At 44.2% G+C, this 20523-nt stretch overlaps 1 protein-coding gene across 1 annotated transcript in view; it reads right to left on the bottom strand.

Annotated features, from left to right (window-relative positions):
* The window catches only part of lamb1a (laminin, beta 1a), a 122989-nt gene that overhangs the window by 86252 nt on the left and 16214 nt on the right, over window positions 1-20523 (bottom strand). The window contains exons 3-9 of the mRNA XM_038811283.1: window positions 19121-19250; window positions 10405-10478; window positions 7262-7450; window positions 6978-7041; window positions 5485-5690; window positions 3482-3602; window positions 1282-1470 (exon numbers count right to left, since the gene is read on the bottom strand). Coding sequence (XP_038667211.1) covers window positions 1282-1470; window positions 3482-3602; window positions 5485-5690; window positions 6978-7041; window positions 7262-7450; window positions 10405-10478; window positions 19121-19250 — 973 coding nt within the window. The remainder of the gene's footprint in view (window positions 1-1281; window positions 1471-3481; window positions 3603-5484; window positions 5691-6977; window positions 7042-7261; window positions 7451-10404; window positions 10479-19120; window positions 19251-20523) is intronic.

Genomic DNA, 20523 nt, shown 5'->3' with positions numbered 1-20523 from the left:
TCATCACCACCCTTGTTTTTAGCACCTGGGACATGACCCCCGCAAATCCCTCCCAGTACCCCCTCAGCTTAGGGCATGCCCAAAACATGTGAACATGGTTCGCTGGTCCTCCCGCGCACCTAGCGCATTTGTCCTCTATCCCGAAAAATTTGCTCATCCGAGCCACTGCCATATGGGCCCGGTGAACGACCTTAAATTGGATCAGCCCGAGCCTAGCACATGTCACGGTCGAATTTACCCTACTCAGGGCCTCTGCCCACAGCCCATCCTCCATTTCCCCGCCTAGCTCCTCCTCCCATTTAAGTTTCAGTTCCTCTGTCTGGGACCCTTCCTCCCTCATGAGCACCTTGTATATACCCGCGACTCTGCCCTCCCCTTCTTCCCGCCTAGAGACTATTCTGTCGAGGATCCCCATTGGCGGGAGGCGTGGGAAAGATGGGACCTGTCTACGAACAAAGTCCCGCAACTGTAGGTATCTAAAATCCTTTCCCCTTACCAACCCAAATTTCTCCTCCAAGCTCTTCAAACTCGTGAAGCTCCCTTCCAAGAACATATCACCCACCCTTCCCGCCCCTGCTCGCCGCCATACTCTGAACCCCCCATCCATACTGCCGGGGGCAAACCGATGGTTGTCGCAGATTGGCGCCCAGACAGACGCCCCCATCTCCCCCACATGCCTCCTCCACTGGCCCCATATCCGCAGGGTCGCCACCACTACCGGGCTGGTGGTGTACTTGGCCAGCGGCAGCGGTAGAGGAGTCGTGACCAGGGCTTCCAAGCTGGAGCCCCTGCACAAAGCCGCCTCCACCCGCTCCAATGTTTTTTTAATGACAACTGATAATAGTTTGTTGGTCACCATTACCAAGACTAGCTTTACATTCCAGATTTATCAATTGAATTTAAATTCTGCCAACTGTCATGCCCAGCGCAGTAGCCTGGGTCTCTGGATTATTAGTCCAGTGACATTATCACTAGATCAACAGCTCCCATCAGCTACAATTATAATGTGCAGAAACAGTCACATCACATCAAAAGCTTGTTTTTTGTGCAGAGTATACTCTTCATTCAAAATTATTTCATTCAAAGTTCCTCAGTGCAAAAATAACACTGAATTTAGCAGGGATGTTACATGAAAAAAAATGAGCATCTTAAAGCATATGTTCCATCTCAAACTTCTAAATCCCCCCCCCCCCCCCCCCCCCCCCCTCAAATAAAGGATCAAACAGATCAGTGTCATTCACCTCTTTCTCAGATCTTGGTGTATCAAATAACAGTACTTACCTTCACAGATGTCACTGGCACGAATACTTCGTTCTGGATGCTGGTAGTAGAAAGGTTTGCATTGTTCACAGTGCTGTCCCATTGTATTATTTTGACAGCCATCACAAACACCACCACTAACATTACCAGATGCTATATATGCAGCCAAGTCAAAGTGACATTTATCAGCATGCCCGTTGCAGCTACATCCTGAAATTTAAAATACATAAATTCAACACACCCCTTGTTGGTAGCACGAATTTGATCACACACATTGAAACACACAAAGTTCATCACACATAGAAAGGATAAATGGTCCCATCAAAGTGCTGGTCTCTAGGAACTAATTAGTGCATGCAGACTTGAGAAAGATGTTACATTCCAACTATGCATGGCTTACCAGCACCTGCAGGTTCACAAGTGAGGGAGACAAAAAAAAAGGTCTTTTGTCCGATTACATTCCTTTGAAGCACCTTGGAACATTTGCCATATTAAAGGCACTGCATAAAGGCAAGACTGACTCCCAGATTTTGGTGGATTCAGTACTTTGTCATAGCAAAATAAGTGCAGAACTGGTTTTACAGGCGATGGGCGACTGTAACCAGAACTTATGTTCTGCAACCTGCGCACTGTTGGAGTGGTAATGTGGAAGGATGTGATCAAAGGGATTGAATAACCTCAATATCTACCAACTTCCTCACGGTAAAAGAACTTTACCCCCACAAAATGTCACTTTGTTAACCTCTACAGTATTTAATTAATTTTTCCATTTCCTTGATGGGTGCACCACTGCAAGAGGTACTTGGCCGTGCTCTGGTATGTTACCCAAGTATTCTTTTATTAATTTGCAAGCCTCAACAGTAAATGACAACAAGCTACATGGCAGCAGGAAACAATCCAAATCCAATATGCCTACTTCCATCAGAGGGTCCTGGATTGCGATTGGGAGCAGGAACTAAATGCAATAAAGTACTACACCATTTGCTTCAAAACTACAAAATCTCATTCACAGGAAATTTTAAAGGGACACTTGCATGAGAAACTTGGAGAACAAACCATTGTTAGCTTCTGAATCAATTCCAGCTTAGCGTGAGAAAATACACAAATCTGTTTGGGAGATGGGAAATAAGGCTAATCGACAACAATAAGTTACTTCTCACATTCACTGATATTGCATACAAGCCAAATGCTACAGATGTTGGAGACCTGAAATAAAATCAGAAAGTGCTGGAAAAACTCAGTAGGTCTGGCAGCATCGGTGGAGAGAGAAACAAGAGTTAACGTTTCGAGCCTGATTTGACTCTTCTTCGGGATGTTAAATGTTGCTATCGAGATTATTGCTCGTGAGATTGCAGTTTTATAGCTAGATTTCGCACATCCTATTTGACTGAAAGCATCAGGTGCTCAAAGCAACTGAATCGCTTGGTATCCACCTAAAATGTAAAAGCTACATGCTTATCTGAGAGAAATGCATTTAAATGATTAAAAGCGTACATACTTGAGAATGGTACAAATGCTAACATTTCCCTATTCAACAGTCTCCCGATTTCAATATAATAGTGGCCGAGCATTTGTGCTACATTCATTAAAAGTCTCAGTTAAGACATTTTGAAAGGTCTAGGTTTCAACCATCGCATAAGTCAAGCATTACTTCCTGTATTGCGCTGTCTTCTCTGTAATTATGAATCATGTAACCTAAATTTGATGACAGATTTATCATTAAGAAACAAACAAAATGGTACAAAATGTGATATTTTCCATCAGCATGCACAGATATAAGGGATAGACAAACCATAGAACCTCTAGTGTGTAACACTATGGTAAAAAGATCAATGGCTTGGCATATTGCACGGCATGTAAATGGGTTCATGATTTGAATCACAAGAGATGTGAATCTGTCTGCTTATGGAACCTAAATTTCCTGTGAACGTTAACAGTTGGGAAGAAAATTTGAACCATAATAGTGGTTCGCTCAGCATGGTAGGTAATTATAATCAACTTTGTTGTCAGCTTGGTGGAGGTTGGTGAATTGAGGGTGCTACATTTTTAACCTAAGACATTTTTGGTCTGTACGCAAGGTCAAACCTTCTAAGCTATTGGAAAATGCTGACCATTTTGTATTTTAAAGATTAAAAAAGCTACAAATATATGTTGGATGCAAAATGCAAGTCCAAAAATGAAGACATTCATCAAGTTTTCAATATTTTAACTTGCAACCCACTTTGGCATGCATTGCTGTTGCGGCCTTCAGCAGGTTTCCAAGGTGCATCTTGGTGGAAATCCTCACATAGCTCACAGTTTAAACCTTTGGTGTTGTGTCGACATACACACCGACCATGTACCTGAAAAACAATGGGAAAATGTACTTGTTTACCTTCTGAACCGTTACTTTATTTTTAAAAATTATAGTACTCAATTAATTTTTTCTTTCCAATTAAGGGGTAATTTAGTGTGGCCAATCCACTTAGCGTGCACATCTTTGGGTTGTGGGGGCAAAACCCACGCAAACACGGGGAGAATGTGCAAACTCCACATGGACGGTGACCCAGTGCCAGGATCGAACCTGGGACCTCAGCGCCGTGAGACAGCAGTGCTTTTTTTTTTTAAATTTAGATTACCCAATTATTTTTTCCAATTAAGGGGCAATTTAGCGTGGCCAATCCACCTACTCTGCACATTTTTTGGGTTGTGGGGGCGAAACCCACGCAGACACGGGGAGAATGTGCAAACTCCACACGGACAGTAACCCAGAGCCGGGATTCGAACCTGGGACCTCAGCGCCGCGAGGCAGCTGTGCTAACCACTAGGCCACCGTGCTGCCCAAGACAGCAGTGCTAACCACTGCATCACCGTGCTGCCAATGAACTGTTACTTTAATGATATTTCGCAACACAGAAAAGTTGCCTACATTGCTTCCACATTTACTTTTACACAAGTTCACCAGGAACCAATATTAATAATTTATTAGCATCTTTTTAAGATTCTAAACAAATATTTTTATTGACACGGGAAGAGCTTTGGTGACAAACACTTCAAATTTTTGGCAGCTTTTGCAATTAAAAGAGGCTCAAGTATTAAACTACTACTTCTTCATTTAACACAAAATCAAAATCTACCCTATGTATGTACGCAAACATTTGTGCCTCTAACCACTATACACAAACTTAAAACTTTCCGAAACAAAATTATTCCCCAAGGATTCAAAAGTAAATTTTAATGCATTATAAACAGTATATACTTGTATGATCTAGGAGACCATTAATCAGCTGTACACTAGAGAAATATTTGGCAGGAAGGAAGCAATTTCATCACTATTTTTCCATATCAATTTTTAAGATGTCCAAATTTATTTTTCTACTTCATCTGCAATGAGACAATCGAGGAGCTTTAGGTTGATCAAAGTTGAATATTAAGGATATCATTACCAAACCAAACATCTGCACAGATTAAAGTTCACTCAATCTCCCATTAGCAAAGGGTTTTCAAACAATATAGTGGCACATTAGACTAAAGCACTACACGGTATAGAGTGAGATACAAACATCCTACTTTGTCACAACACTGAATTAATGATCTCTGCCTCAAAACAGCTGGGGAAACAGGAATCAGAGGCACCAAGAGGGAAATGGGAGGCAGTTTTCCCCCTAGATCACTCTGACAAACATCCTTTCAACTGGCCCAGGCTATCACTGAACATCTCAAAGCAGGTCTGTTGCCACTTTTATCTTGCAACTGGGATGTAACCCAGGAGAGGGGGAAAGTGAAAAATAGAAATTAAGCATGGTATTAATTAAATTAATACAATGTGGCTGACAAAAACGAAACATGCCCAGCCTGCGATCTGACTGTTGTAGCAGGAAACTGAAAAACTGCGATAGTTGCTGAAAGTTTGTGAACTCAAAGTCGGGTTTGTCTTCAGATTTAGAACAGGAAATGGTGCAGCCAGGTCAAGGAAACTGTTCATATGGGTTTAATTAAGCTCTGATGGAAGCACCATCAAACTTCACTGTGGAGTAGGCACACTCGCAATTCAAGCCTTGAAACAAAGTTTGTGACTTTCCAGATTTTGCAATAGTACGTTTAGCACTGCACAAGTATATTTTATTGTCCTAATGTTAAACCATACAAGCCAGTGCAGTAAAAAGTATTTAATAACACAGTTAAACACAAAAGCTGAAAATACATGTTTTGTTTACTTAATCTGCAAATCACTTTTGTACTCACCTTCCCATCCACATCATGGTCATCAGAATTATGAACAGGAGCACACTCACTGGCATGTCCGTAGCAAAAACAGTTGCCCCGAACTACCATGTCATAGATAGCGTAGTAATATTTTTCTTTGATTTCCACTCTCGAGTCCAGCAAATTGTCACCCAGAGTATGGAGCTTGGTAAACTTTATCCTCAAGTTTGTGATCTTCAGCATATCTTCAAAATATAACATGCAAATGAATTAACATTTTTCCATTAAGATCAGATGGCGCACCTTTGAAAACAATAAAAGTTACTTTTTTCAATTATCCATTCAAATATTTTCCAGCGATTTTAGAAGTCTACAGCCATTAATTATTCTTCAATTCTACTCTATTGTAAGGCTAATTAGAAACCAATTTTGTCAATTTTAATACTCCTGCAATGTGTCTCGTGACAAATCAAGGCAGGTTCTGGAGTTGAAATAACTTATCTGCTTAATCTGAATGCATCATCAGGAGTTCTAGCAAATTTACTGCAAAAGATGCTGCAGTTAGCCAAGTATGTTTCTCAGTAGCCTAGAGTTAACATCTCTTTTTTGATATACAATGCAAAGAGAATGCAAGATTGACACACAAATCAAACAACTCCTACACCCATTTAAACAAAAACAATTTCAAAGTGTATTTCAGCTGTAAAAGCAACACCAATTGAGACAAAATGTTTTCAAGCTTCTTCCTTAACATTACAAGCCAAATAAAAATAAAGCTGGAGCACACCTGCATGCAGATCAAAAACCATGGGGAAAGTGCTGTCCAAAATAGTAATTCAGTTTAAGTAGAGCATGTACAGTCCCTTACTTGCTAGTTTCTGAACCAGACAGAGTTCTCTCATTGATCAGGAACCTACCAGGTTGGATTTAAATGTAAATTTGGTGGACTTATTGTTCATTTTTAAAGAGACCATTTTCAAACCTCTCATTTTGTCAAATTCAGTGAGGGTGGAAAAATGCTTTGCTCGCCAAAAACAGTACCATTATTTATTTCTCTCCATTCTCTTCCACCCTTTTGACCAGATTATCATTGTTGTTTCATTCGGACCATAACAGCGACAGACAAAATTGAACAAGAGCTGGAACTTAGGAGACTCAAAAAAAGAGTTTTAAGTTTTTCAGTCCTCTGCCAAAAGCAACATCCTGAAGAGGAATTTCCTCCACTTCTTTACTGCAACCAGGTTATATTCAAGTCAACAGGAAGAATGTGGGCCAGACAGGAAACTGATTCATACAAATCCATTTACCCAGTTATTACTATCAGTGTATAAACATAATTATCGGAAAAAACAATTACAGCAGAAAATATTTAGTAGGCCCGTGTTAGTGATGGCAGAAATAAGATTAAATCATTGTGCTGTGTAAATAATTGACAGCAATCAAGGTAAAGGAGTGTGAAGTTTACGGAAACAATTAGCTTTGTTTTGAAAAAAATACTGTAGTGGTATAACAAGTTAAGTAGTGACAATTACTTTGTATTCTTCGGCTATAAGGATCATCAATTTTAAAGGCTGGATCCAACACACGGTAGATAACCTAAAAACAGACAAGATAGATTTATCAGAAAATACAAGCGTCTATATGTGCACATCAGACGAGCCATGATAATTTTTATCTACAGGTCATGGAAAGGGGTTTCAGGCTGAAATATTTTGAATCGCTGCTTTAAAAAGTTACATTTTAATACTTCTGTTCACTATTATGAGCCGGGGAAACGCACATACCATCAGTTCATTACCAAACATTTGTCACAAACCTCTCCTTCAGTAGAAGGCTCAATGTCAGAGTACCGAGAGTCACAGATAATGTCATCCACTTTCTTCAATGATCCTACTGAAATGCCTGGAAAGGATGACTCGCAATCATAAGCGTAATATCGATAGACCTGCCAGGTTTCTCCGAAATCAGAAGATCGCTCTATCATCATAGCAGCTGGACGAAAAGTCTGGAGAAAAATACATTTTTTTTCACAAAATGAATAACTTAGCCGAACGTGTTTCAATAATTTGCACGTGGCCCAAAGGAACACAGGGACAGGAATCAGTCATTGAACCTTTCAGCCATTCTATTAGATCATGGGTGATTTCAACTGCATTTAGCTACCGTTGATATATTTGCCTGACACCATTATCTGTTGATCTGACTTGAAAATTTTAATTGGCCTAGAGAAGTGTGTAGGAAAAAAGTGTCACATCTTTATCCTTTGCGCTATTTTCCTGATTTTACTTCAGAAAGGCCCAGCTCCCAATTTTAAGTTTATGCCCTCTTGATCTTTAGTAAATTAGAATTTAATAAACAGAGATTTAATTGAAAGAGAGTTATAAACAGCAGAATACTGTAATCCAAAAACTATCCTGTGTGTGGGGAAAAGTTTTGATTAGCATTTTCCCCCAAAAGGAAGACGTGCATTTATGTAGCGCCATACACCTCAGGATATCACAAAATGCTTTACAGCCAATGAAATACTAAGTTGGGTCACTGTTATAACAGGAAACACATCAGCCAATTTTCACACAGCAAACTCTCACAATCAGTAAAGTGATAATGACCAAATAATCAGTCCTGCGTTGTTAATTGAGGAATAAGTATTGGCTGGCAGCATGGATAGCTCCCCTGCCCCTCATCAAAATAGTGCCATGGAATCTTTTACTTCCACCTGACAGAGTCTCAATTTAACATCTCAACGGAGAGATGGCACCCATAACAGTGCAGCTCTGCATCAGTGCCACATCGCAACATCAGCTTGGGACTCAAACTCATGACCTACTGTCTCTGAGGTGAAAGTGCTACCAAGAGAGCCACGACAACAGAGCGGAAAAAAGAATACTACTGCTTTTAGGGTAGACTAGTCTAGCAAGCTAAACTAAAATTGTCGCTATTAAATTCTACAAATTTACAAGCAAGCATTACTTAAAGGAAGAATCATCAATGCTACGCTTAATCAAAAATTGAGGATTGGAAGGATGGCAATGAATGCATTTTTCCTTGCTAAATGGATGCTGCTTGCTTCTAATCTACTGTGTTAACAATGATTGCAAACATACTTGCATTTCTTTAGAAAGTTCTCACTGACCCCCAAACAACTTGTAACTAGAATCCTGATTACTATTCTCATGTCCTCATTGCATTCTGCCAAGCACCCGGTAACATTTCTAAAAGGTGAAGCCCATATAAGAAAAAGAGGAAAATCAATAATTTAGAAACACATGTAACCATGACGGCAATTTTCAACTCTTGTTCCAGAAACCTATTTTTCTCTCTATGCCATACATCTTAGTCATCAAGGAGGTTTGTTTAGAAACTTCTGCATTGCAGATCACTGCTCTTGGGTAAACTTGAAGTGGGGTAGCTCATGTGAACTTTGGCTTGGTATATTTCGAGGATCGCCTAAGCCAAACTCCCAACATCTAATGTGCCCAAAGGAAGCCATGGGTGGTGCAGCTGCAGATGTCCCCCCAGGCACTAACAATGGCAACATGAACTGCAGTTCTGTGGGTGCCCATACCAATTCATCAATTATAATAATAATGATAATCTTTATTATCACAAGTAGGCTTCAATGAAGTTACTGTGGAAAAACACCTAGTCGCCACATTCCGGCGCCTGTTCGGGTACACGGAGGGAGAATTCAGAATGTCCAAATTACCTAACAGCATGTCTGGAGGAAACCCACGCAGACACAGGGAAAACATGCAGACTCCACACAGACAGTGATCCAAGCCAGGAATCGAAACTTGGGACCATATTGCAAGAGGATCGACTAAAAACAATGCAATCACTTACAGCTTGGACATACTTGAGCAACAAGGAGTGTACAACGACACGGGCAAGTGAGAAAGACCAATTAATGCCTTGCCAGTGACCTCTTGAGAAGGATTTTTTTTAAAAATACATGCTCAATGGCATGTGCTCGGGGCAGCACAGTAGCAGAGTGGTTAGCACAGTTGCTTCACCGCTCCAGGGTCCCAGGTTCGATTCCCGGCTTGGGTCACTGTATGTGTGGAGTCTGCACGTTCTTCCCGTGTCTGCGTGGGTTTCCTCCGGGTGCTCCGGTTTCCTCCCACAGCCCAAAGATTTGCGAGTTAGGTAGATTGGCCACGCTAAATTGCCCTTAGTGTCCAAAAATGTTAAGTGGGGTTACGGGGATGGGGTGGAGGTGTGGGCTTGGGTGGGGTGCTCTTTCTAAGGGCCAGTGCAGACTTGATGGGCCGAATGGCCTCCTTCAGCACTGAAATTCTATGATTCTATCATTCAATGGCATCCAAGCACTAACCAAGAATTATTAACTTAAGTCTAAATTGCTATTGATTTAGATTCCCTACATTATTAGTTGAACTAATTCTGCAAAGTTATGGCATCACATTAATTCCTTAATTGCAGTCTGACAAATAAAAATCAGAGAACTGTTAGAACCATTCCTGACGTTTCTCAAGTGGCTGTTTATAGAGCAGTTTTTCAGGAGGAGTAGGTACCTCCAAGTACAGGAGAGTCTGTGCCAGATAGCTAGAAACAAGCTTTAATTGACCATTTAAATTTAAAATATAAACTCACAATATGCCTGAAACAGGAGTTTTATTGAAAGCTAGAGATGTGAATGTCAGATGATCCAAGTAGTGAGCAAAAAGTAGCCATTCTGAAAGCCTTGCAAAACCTTCATAAAATTAACATGCCCTTTATAGGAGCTTTAATATTTTCACCACGCAATTGGTGCAATAGCTTACAAAAATATAATGCGAGAGAGCAATTATTACAGATTTGGAAATTTACATCTGAACTGACTCACTCATTCAAAAAACATTGTACCGATAGAAGGCCATTACATGTATTCCTTCTCTATATTAAAAAAAAAATATTGAGCCTTTCAGCAAATTCAGCTCTTGCGAATAACTAACTGTTTACCTTGAAGGTCATAATGAGGTGGGTAAAATGGAATTCAGCTTCCAGGTCCAGTTGAAGGGAAACATTTTCCAAGCCTGCAGAAAAGATCACATTTTAAATGAAGAAATAAAAACAGAGAAAGCTCATTCCAACAGTTTGAACAGTTTTACAATGTCTAAGGAGTAAAACATGTTACAAGTTACATGGCAATTACAACACAGAAACAGGCCATTTAATCCAGTTGGTCTACGTTGTGTTTTTATAATAACAAAGCACCAGCCACTCAGAAGGGGAGAGAGTCAACGCGTTGGTTTTATACAAAAGTAGGAAGCTTGATGACATCAGCAGCTGAACTGTCTGTACTGTGTTCTGCTCAGAGGTCAAAGTGAAACTGAGACTGGGTCACATGATACACCTCATGATCACATGCTGCTATCCCGTAAAAGGTGTATTATAATAGTCTATAGATCATGGTCAATATTCGACACATTTAAGTCTTTACTCTCATCAGTTTCCATTCTCTGTTGGTGGGCAAAGATCGATAGTAGGGTTTTGTAAAGTCAGATGGCACAGGTGGATCACGGAGCGATTGGTCCTGCAGTCCCAACAGCCGCTACCGGTTTTTACACCACGCATTGTGGCCATTGCTGCCTACATTAGGCTGTGTGAAGTCTTCAGCCAGCAATGGCAGCAGAGAGCAGGCCACACACCCCTCATGTGGAATTGATGAGAAGCACCGTTTAGGTACGTGCTTTTGGCGACAATGCAGGGCACACAGAGTTGGTACGATTTTGCAGCTGCTGCCAAGCAAGGTAAATGAACGGTGAAGAATAATGGTTTTCTTAAAAGTAAGAGATGGCCAGAGGCTCACATAGGCAGCTTATCTATTGGACAGGATCTCACAACAGAATCTGGAGAAATGGCACGGCACAGTGATTAGCACTGCTACCTACGATGCCGAGGACCCGAGTTTGATCCCGATCCCGGGTCACTGTCTTTTTGCAGTTTGCACACTCTCCACGTGTCTGCGTGGGTTTCACCTACAAAACCCAAAGATGTGCAGGTTTGGGGGATTGGCCATGCTAAATTACCCCTTAATTGGAAAAAAATAATTGGGTACTCTAAATTTATATTTTAAAAGAATCTGCTGGATAGAGCTGCTAAGGAGAGTCCAAGGCAGTAGAAGTGATAGAGCTCCAGGGCCTCTGGTTAATGACCATAAAAAAGCAACTTAACTCAGAACAAAGTAGTACGAATATGATTTCTTATAGTATGGCTATGTAAATTGTGACAATGCAAATAAGTAGGCAAAGTCCACACAAATGCAGGGAAGTACTAGCAAATGAGAAGTTTCAGAATTTGAAAGAGAAGTGGTGGGCGAAAGATTCCTCATCAGGTTGAGAGCATAGTCAGTTATGAACTCACATTCTCCCCGTGTCTGCGTGGGTCTCACCCCCACAACCCAAAAAGATGTGCAGGGTTGGTAATTGGCCACACTAAATTGCCCCTTAATTGGAAAAAAATAATTGGGTACTTTAAATATAAAAACTTGGTTGACTCCAAATTAAAAGACTACACTGCTGTAGCTTATCTGTAATACTACATTTAAAATGTGCCAAAGCCCACGAGGTTGTCAGCATTCTGGTGTAGCATCTCACAGGTGTATCCATTGCGGAGTAAAACATGCATTTTGTTGTTATTGCCCTTCACGTGAGGTTGGATTTTCCATTGTCATGAAATGAAGACGGCACAGAAGAACTGGCGGACGTCTGTACCGGCTCTTTTAGACTGGATTCATGTGAGATTGTGTGAACAAAGCAGGCTCCCCTTTCACATTAAAAGGTTAGAAAACATGGAGTGGGTCATGAATGTCAACCAGTTGCCAACAGTGGGTCCAGTGAAACAAAAATTGAAAAACACAGATATATAGGATCAAGTGGCATGGGAAGAAAGGGTATTTTGAAGAGACCATAGTTTACCTATTTCTTTAATACTAAGTGCAAATGTAACTATACTAATTTAATTACACCAATTCTGCTAAGATTTTGAGGCACGACAAAGTACACAAATGAACAGACTTTGTATAGTTAGCAAAAGAATGTGCAAGAAAGTATGAAAACAATAATAAGTTTTGGCCACTTTGTTTTTTTAAGAAAATGTAAACAAGGACTTCCGGTGGCGGCTATGAAGGAGTAAGTCAGGGCAGCACGGTGGCGCAGTGGGTTAGCACTGCAGCCTCACGGCGCTGAGGTCCCAGGTTCGATCCCGGCTCTGGGTCACTGTCTGTGTGGAGTTTGCACATTCTCCCCGTGTCTGCGTGGGTTTCGCCCCCACAACCCAAAAATGTGCAAGCTAGGTGGATTGGCCACTCTAAATTGCCCCTTAATTGGAAAAATGATTGGGTACACTAAATTTATTTTTTTTAAAAATTAAAAAAATGAAGGAGTAAGTCGCACATTTGGTGGCTCCTGCTCTAGTTGGACTTTTGGACCTTCCCCCCCCCCGACTTTTTCCCGGTTTTAAACTGTAAATTCAAAGGCTGAGGCAATTGGGCACCGTTTCCACACATCGGTGTATGGAGAAAAGAACCAGAGGTGCACGAAAAGGCAGAAATAAAAAGACAGGCAAGGGCCGTGCTGAAGCTGCAGCAGTAGACATCATGGCCGAGGATCGGATCCCTGGTGTGTCGGCCCAGCGATCAACGGAGTATTTGATGCAGGTCATCCAGGACGGCTTTGTCAAGCAGAAACGGGACTGCCTGGGCCCGATTAAAGAGTCGATTGATCGGCTGTAGCACAGATTGGACGCCCAGGATCGGGTGATCCAGAAGGTTGAGAAGGCGTTGGCTGAGCAGGAGGAGCATCAAACGGCGGTGGAGCTGGAGGTGGGGATGTTGAGGGACCAGCAGAAAAGGCTTCGGGAGAAGATGGAAGACCTAGAGAATAGGTCCCGTTGGCAGAACTTAAGAATTGTCGGGCTTTCGGAGGGGTCTGAGGGAGCTGAAGCTGGGGCATACATAGCGGGTATGTTTGAGAAGCTGCTGGGGGAGGGGGAATTCCCCCGACCCTTGGAGGTGGACAGGGCGTACAGAGTGCTTGCGAGGAAGCCGCGAACGGGGGACCCTCCGAGGGCAATAGTGGCGAGATTCCGCAGGTTCCTGGACAAGGAATGTCTTCTTCAGTGGGCCAAGCGAACGCGGAGCTGTAAGTGGAACAACAGTATCCTGCGGGTTTACCAGGACCCGAGTGTGGAGGTGGCCAGGAAAAGGGCAGGCTTCAACCAAATTAAGTCAATCTTCTTCAAGAAACAGGTGAAGTTTGGACTGCTGTATCCGGCTCGTCGTCACATATGAAGACCAGCATCATTATTTTTAGTCACCCGAAGACGCTCTGGGCTTCGTGAAAAGAAAAGGACTGGTGGTGGGCTGAGAACTTTTGAACTTTGAGACAACTTATATTGTTTTTTTTAATGTTTTTTTTATTTTTCCTCTTCTGTTTTTGAGTTCTGTTTAAGAAGGGGGGAAAAAAGTTTTTTGTATTTGGGTTTTCTTTCTGGGGAATGTTGGCAATGCTTTTTGCTTTGATGTGCACTTTTGTGGGATGGAGACTTGCTTGTTTGGGTTTCGGTGTTTTTCTTTCAGTTGGGTGATTGTGTGGGGATCGTCAGATGAGGGAATTTGTTTGTGTGAGCGGGGGGAGGAGGGGGAAACAACAGGTGGGAGACTATTTGGTGCCGGGGGCAACCAGGCTAGCAGGGTGAGCTGGCTCACGGAGGCGCATTGTGGGGTTTATTGTATGGGTTAGGTTTCAGAGTGGTGTTGCTGGGGGGAGTGGGGATAGTTGTTCTGCAGACGAGGGAGTGACTTTGGTTGAGGGACAGAGAGGAGGTCGGCGGCGGGGGCTGCCAGGGGGGCGGGCCAGAGAAGGCGCGGCGCATGGGCTGGAGGCAGGCCCAAGACAGGGGATGGCTGATCCGCGGAGGGGCACTTTGCCCCCCCAACTAGGCTGGTCACCTGGAATGTTCGAGGGTTAAATGGGCCAGTTAAGAGAGCACGTGTGTTCGCGCACCTGAGGGGACTGAAGGCGGACATGGTAATGTTTTTTTTAAATATAAATTTAGAGTACCCAATTAATTTTTTCCAATTAAGGGGCAATTTAGCATGGCCAATCCACCTAGCCTGCACATCTTTGGGTTGTGGGGGTGAAACCCACGCAAACACGGGGAGAATGTGCAAACTCCACACGGACAGTGACCCAGAGCCGGGATCGAACCTGGGACCTCGGCGCCGTGAGACTGCAGTGCTACCACTGAGCCACCGTGCTGCCCTGACGTGGTAATGTTGCAGACCCACCTTAAAGTAGTGGACCAGGTTAGATGGAGGAAAGGTTGGGTCAGTCAGGTCTTCCACTCGGGGCTGGACACAAAGACTAGAGGGGTTGCGATCTTGATTAATAAGCGGGTGATATGGAGGTGGGTAGAATGGTTTTGGATATGGGAGGTCGATATATTATGGTTAGCGGTAAGCTGGAGGGGATGAAGGTAGTGCTGGTTAATGTGTATGTACCAAATTGGGATGACGTGGAATTCATAAAGAGGATGTTGGGGAAGATACCGGACCTGGACTCGCACAAGCTGGTCATGGGAGTGGACTTTAATACAGTTATTGATCCTGGCGTGGATCGGTCATGCTCAAAAACGGACAGGGTGCCAGCAATGGCAAAGGAACTGAAAGGGTTCATGGAGCAGATGGGGGAGGTGGATCCATGGAGATTTAGGAAGCCGAAGGTGAAGGAGTTCTCCTTCTACTCCCACGTACATAAGGTAGACTCACGGATCGATTTCTTTATTTTGGGTAGGGTCTTGCAGGCAGGGGTGGTGGGCATGGGATACTCGGCGATCACAATCTCAGACCATGCTCCACACTGGGTTGACCTGCAGGTTAGTAAGGATAGCAATCAGCACCCGCAATGGAGGTTAGATGTCAGGCTGTTGGCGGACAAAGCGGTGTGCGAGAGGCTGACGAAATGCATACAAAATTACCTGCAGGTAAATGATACGGGGGAAATCTCAGCAGCGGTGATCTGGGAAGCACTGAAGGCAGTGGTGAGAGGAGAGCTGATCGCGATCCGGGCTCACAGGGACAGGACGGACAGGGCAGAGACGGACCGACTGGTGAAAGAGATTCTACAAGTCAACAGGAGGTACACGGAGACTCCAGAGATAGGGCTTTTTAGGGAACGGCAGAGGCTACAGGCAGAGTTCGGCTTGTTGACCACAAGGAGGGCAGTGGAACAGCTCAGAAAGGCGAGGGGGGCGATCTACGAGCATGGTGAGAAGGCTAGCAGGATGCTTGCACAGCAGTTCAGAAAGAGGGAGGCAGCTAGAGAAATAGGGAAAGTTATTGACGGGGATGGGAACGTGGTTGGGGATTCGGCAGGGGTGAGTTAAGGCATTTAGGGATTTCTACAGCAGGCTGTACAGGTCAGAACCCCCTACGGGGCCAGAGGGGATGAGGCACTTTCTGGAGGGGTTGACTTTCCCAAAGGTGGACGGGGAGCTGGTAGAGGGCTTGGGGCCCCGATCGGGTTGGAAGAGATAGTGGAGGGCTTGAAGGCCATGCAGTTGGGTAAGGCCCCGGGACCAGACGGGTACCCAGCAGAGTTCTATGAAAGGTTCTCCAGGATATTGGGACCGGTGCTGATGAAGGTGTTTAATGAGGCAAGCGAAAGAGGGGTTCTGCCCCAGACGATGTCACAGTCTACGATTTTGCTTATCCTGAAACAGGACAAGAACCCGGAGCTATGTGGGTCCTACAGGTCGATATCCCTGCTGAATGTAGACGCCAAACTGTTGGCCAAAATGTTGTCCTCCAGTATTGAGGACTATGTACCGAACGTTATTGTGGAGGATCAGACGGGGTTCATTAAGGGCAGGCAGTTGGTGGCCAATGTGATCATGATGTCCCCGGAAAGTAGGGAAGTGGAGGTAGTGGTCGCGATGGGTGCAGAAAAAGCTTTTGGCCGGGTTGAATGGGTTTATTTATGGGAGGTTCTGGGGCGGTTCAGATTTGGAAGGGGCTTTATTGACTGGGTCAGGTTGCTGTACCAGGCTCCTGTGGCAAGTGTACGGATGAACAGGATGACTTTGGACTATTTTAGACTGCACCGGGGGACAAGACAGGATGCCCCCTCTCCCCACTGCTGTTTGCGCTGGCTCTAGTGTCGCCAGCAATTGATCTGACAGCCTCAAGGGGCTGGTCCGTTGGGGTGTGTGTGTGTGTGTGTGTGTGTTGGTGTGTGTGTGTCTCTCGGGGTATAAGCTTAATATGGGGAAGAGCAAGATGTTTGTGGTCCAGACGAGGGGTTGGGGAGGCGACTGGGGGAGCTGCCATTTAGATTGGTAGGGGACAGTTTCAGGTACCTAGGTATTCAAGTAGCGCAGGATTGGGACCGGCTACATAAACTGGCCCGGTTGGTGGCTCAAATGAAAGCTGATTTCCGGAAATAGGATGCGCTCCCGCTGTCTCGAGCTGAGAGACACGAAACGGTGAAAATGACGGTCCTCCCGAGATTCCTGTTTGTATTTCAATGCCTCCCCATCTTTATTCCACGGTCCTTTTTTAAGCTGGTCAATCAATTTATTGCAGGCTTGGGGGGGGGGGGGGGGGGGGGGGCAGCAAGTCCCCACGAGTGAGGAGGGTAATGCTTGAGCGGAGTCGGGGAGAGGACGGGCTGGTGCTGCCGGACTTTAGCAATTATTATTGGGCGGCAAACATAGCCATGATTTTGGGGGTGGGGGGAACAAATTTAAATATCTGCAGGTGCAGGACTTTCTGCGTAGACAAGTATCAATCTTCCCGCTCCTACCGCTAAGGGGGATTCAGGACAGGGTAGTTTCCAGAGGGTGGGTAGGAGAAGGGAGCGTCTCGGACATTTACAAGGAAGTTATGGAATTATGGAGATGCAGACCAAGGAGCTGAAGCGAAAGTGGGAGCTGGGGGGAGAGACAGAGGAGGGCCTTTGGGCGGATGCGTTGAGTAGAGTCAACGCAATCGCATCTTGTACCAGGCTCAGCCTGATTCAATTCAAGGTCGTTCACCGAGCCCACATGACTTTGGGCAGATTCTTTGGGGTGGAAGACAGGTGTGCAAAATGTGCGGAGGACCAGCAAACCATGTCCACATGTTCTGGGCATGTGCAAAGCTTAGGGGATTTTGGCTGGGGTTTGCTGATGTCATGTCCAAGGTATTAAAAACAAGGGTGGCATTGAGTCCAGAGGTGGCAATTTTCGAGCTGTCAGAAGACCCGGCAATCCAGGAGGAGAAAGAGGCAGACGTTCTGGGCTTTGCTTCCCTGGTAGCCCGGAGACGGATACTATTAGCTTGGAGGGACTCAAAGCCCCCAAAGTCAGAGACCTGGGGAGGGGGGGGGGGGGGGGGGGGGGGTGTTAGGTTAGCGTAGATTAGGGGGTTAATTAATGGTGGACCCTGTGGGGGAGTGAGGTGGTATTTTCACTGTTTATATTCTCATGTACATTGTTTAATTTGCTGCTGTTACAATGCCAAAAAAACCCTCAATAAAACGTTTATTAAAAAGTAGAAATGTAAACAAAAGAAAGTGTGTACATTAAGCATTACATTGGCTAATATAACAAAGACCAATGATGAAGGGGAAGTACAGAAGAGCACAGAGAGACCCAATGACTCTAGCTTTGAAATGAAGGGAGACTGGCTCAAGGAATCAAAAGGATTTAATAACCATCTTCCAATCCTATTGACAAAACAGTTTCACAAATCAGCTGTTTTTCTTTTATCCTGCATGAGCAGACATGTCCTCACATCGCATCCAGCATGCATACAATGACGTCACTGCAGTCAATATGCAAGATGGCTTACACTATCACGTTACTTCCAACACTGAAACAACATATTTTATTGGCCCCAAAACTAGAAACAAATCAGCCAGACTGTTGGCCATGTACAAAATCCACAGGACAGGAGCTGTAGGCAAACGTCAATGATATTCAAGTGAGAATTCTATGGGCTAACAAGGTATTCTCAAACTTACATTTCCAAATAAAGTAATACCCTGACCATATTTAAATTATTGGATCAAATTCATTTTTAGTCGTCATTCAAGTTAATTTTCACTTTCATCTAATTAATTCTCATTTGCTTAGTAAATTGGATAATCTCAGTATTTAAGCTATTAGAACTTGTACTGTCGAGGATGCTTCAGGTCAGAAAGTTAGTCTTGAAGAATTAAACCCTTACTGCCACCACCACACACCCTGACGTCAAGACTCTTGGTTGCCAGTAACAATGCCTTGCATTCTAGAACAGCATACCTGCCTGTCGCCACAGAACATGTGTCAACATTTAGGAATAGGAATTTCTCGTTCGGTCTCATCGGATTGCTATGTTCGCACGGCACGCGTGCACACATGTACGTCCAGGAGCATCAAAATCAACTGTAGCGCCCAGCTGAGTTTAGTTAACTCAGCACAGCGTAGAGATCACATCCAACAACTGTCCGCATGGCTCAGTAGACACCAGGAACGATTTACTCACCAACTCATTACATTGAAAGCTCTAGGTTAGATTTGTAAAAGGCCTTTTACAACTGGAAGTTTGTTGGTCTATATCAGTCAACAAAATTCACATACTAAATACCTACATACGGTTCTTGCTCTATGATGAACTGATGACATTTATAGTCTCATACCAACCATAACTCACCATTTTCAGACTGCCACCAGGTGTTTAGTCGGTTGTGAGCAAACGTGGTGACAACATTCTCAATTCTATGGCTGTTCGAATTTTCAGCAAAAAGAGCCCGTGAATCACATGAAAAGCATTTTTTTACTTCCTGAGAAAGCAAAAATGGAAAGTTTAGTATGCCTTCTATTTTCCTAATACCAAATACAACACCAAAATTGGATGGAACCCAAGTAGCAAACTCTGGCACATTTAGTAAACGTGATTTTAATATGGAAAGTACACTGATCCCCATTTGTACTTTTTCCTGGTAGTGAACAAAACTCCTGTTCTTGGTGGATATTGATGTTCCTGAGTCACACTGATCAAGATGTTCCAAGTTTCAATCATAGTCAGTAGTGAGGTAGGAAGTCATATTAGGGTGACAGCATGAATATTGATTACCCTATTTCCCACTCCACGGGTGGGGGTGAAATACACAATCAGATCCTGTTAGAGGGTTTGAAATAGCATCTTGAAGGAGGAAGAACGCGAGAGAGAAAGAGGGAGAGAGAGAGAGAGCGTAAATTCTAAAACCTTGGACCAAGGAAGTGAAAGCAGTGACCAAGAGTGAAATGAAAAAAGTGGCCAGAAATGAAGTAAAGATAAAGTCAAGGGAATTCAAACAAGGGTGGAAATATAAAAATGGAGCTAATACCAGAAAGTGAATCAATGTAGGTCAGCATGCACAGGGCTCATGGATGAATCGGATGATGGTGAGTGTGCTTTTTGGTCTCTTTGTTGGTGGTCAGGAGGATTTGGGGTGGGAGGGGGTGGAGGGTTAACTGGAGGGATGGTGTGCAGTCAGAGGCCGTGGGCAGGGGCCACCTTGCTAGCTGGGCAGGCTAGTTAACGGGAGTGAAGTGGGGGGAGGTTGCCAGGAGGAATGGGTGGGGGAGCGAGGGTGGGATGGGATTGGTTCTTCGTTTGAAGGTAGGGGGGAGGCTGCTGACATGGGGCTGGTTGGTGTGGCAGTTGGGAAGGGAGTGATGGGCATCCAAGGACAGTCCTGGAGGGGTGCATGATGCGGGATGAGGAGGGGAGCAGGGAGCCCCCTGACCAGACTAGTCACATGGTGTTTTTGCAGAAGCACCTGAAGTTGGGGGATCAGACGAAGCTGAGGAAGGGATGTGTGGGGCAGGTGTTTCACTCGGGCTGGATGAAGACGAGGGGGGTGGTGGTGTTGGTTAACAAGAGGGTGGCATTTGAGGTGGGAAGCATTGTGGTCCATCTGGGGGGTAGGTATGCGAGAAGTTGGAGTGGATGCCAGTAGTCCCAGTAAACATTTATGGCCCGAATTAGGATGACATGGACTTTAGGAGGCGGGTATTGGAGAAGATTCCGGACCTGGATCTGCAACAGCTGCTTATGGGGGATGATTTAAT

Source organism: Scyliorhinus canicula, chromosome 11, assembly GCF_902713615.1.
Source record: "Scyliorhinus canicula chromosome 11, sScyCan1.1, whole genome shotgun sequence".
Taxonomy (NCBI): domain Eukaryota; kingdom Metazoa; phylum Chordata; class Chondrichthyes; order Carcharhiniformes; family Scyliorhinidae; genus Scyliorhinus; species Scyliorhinus canicula.
This window is presented reverse-complemented; position numbering and strand designations above follow the sequence as displayed.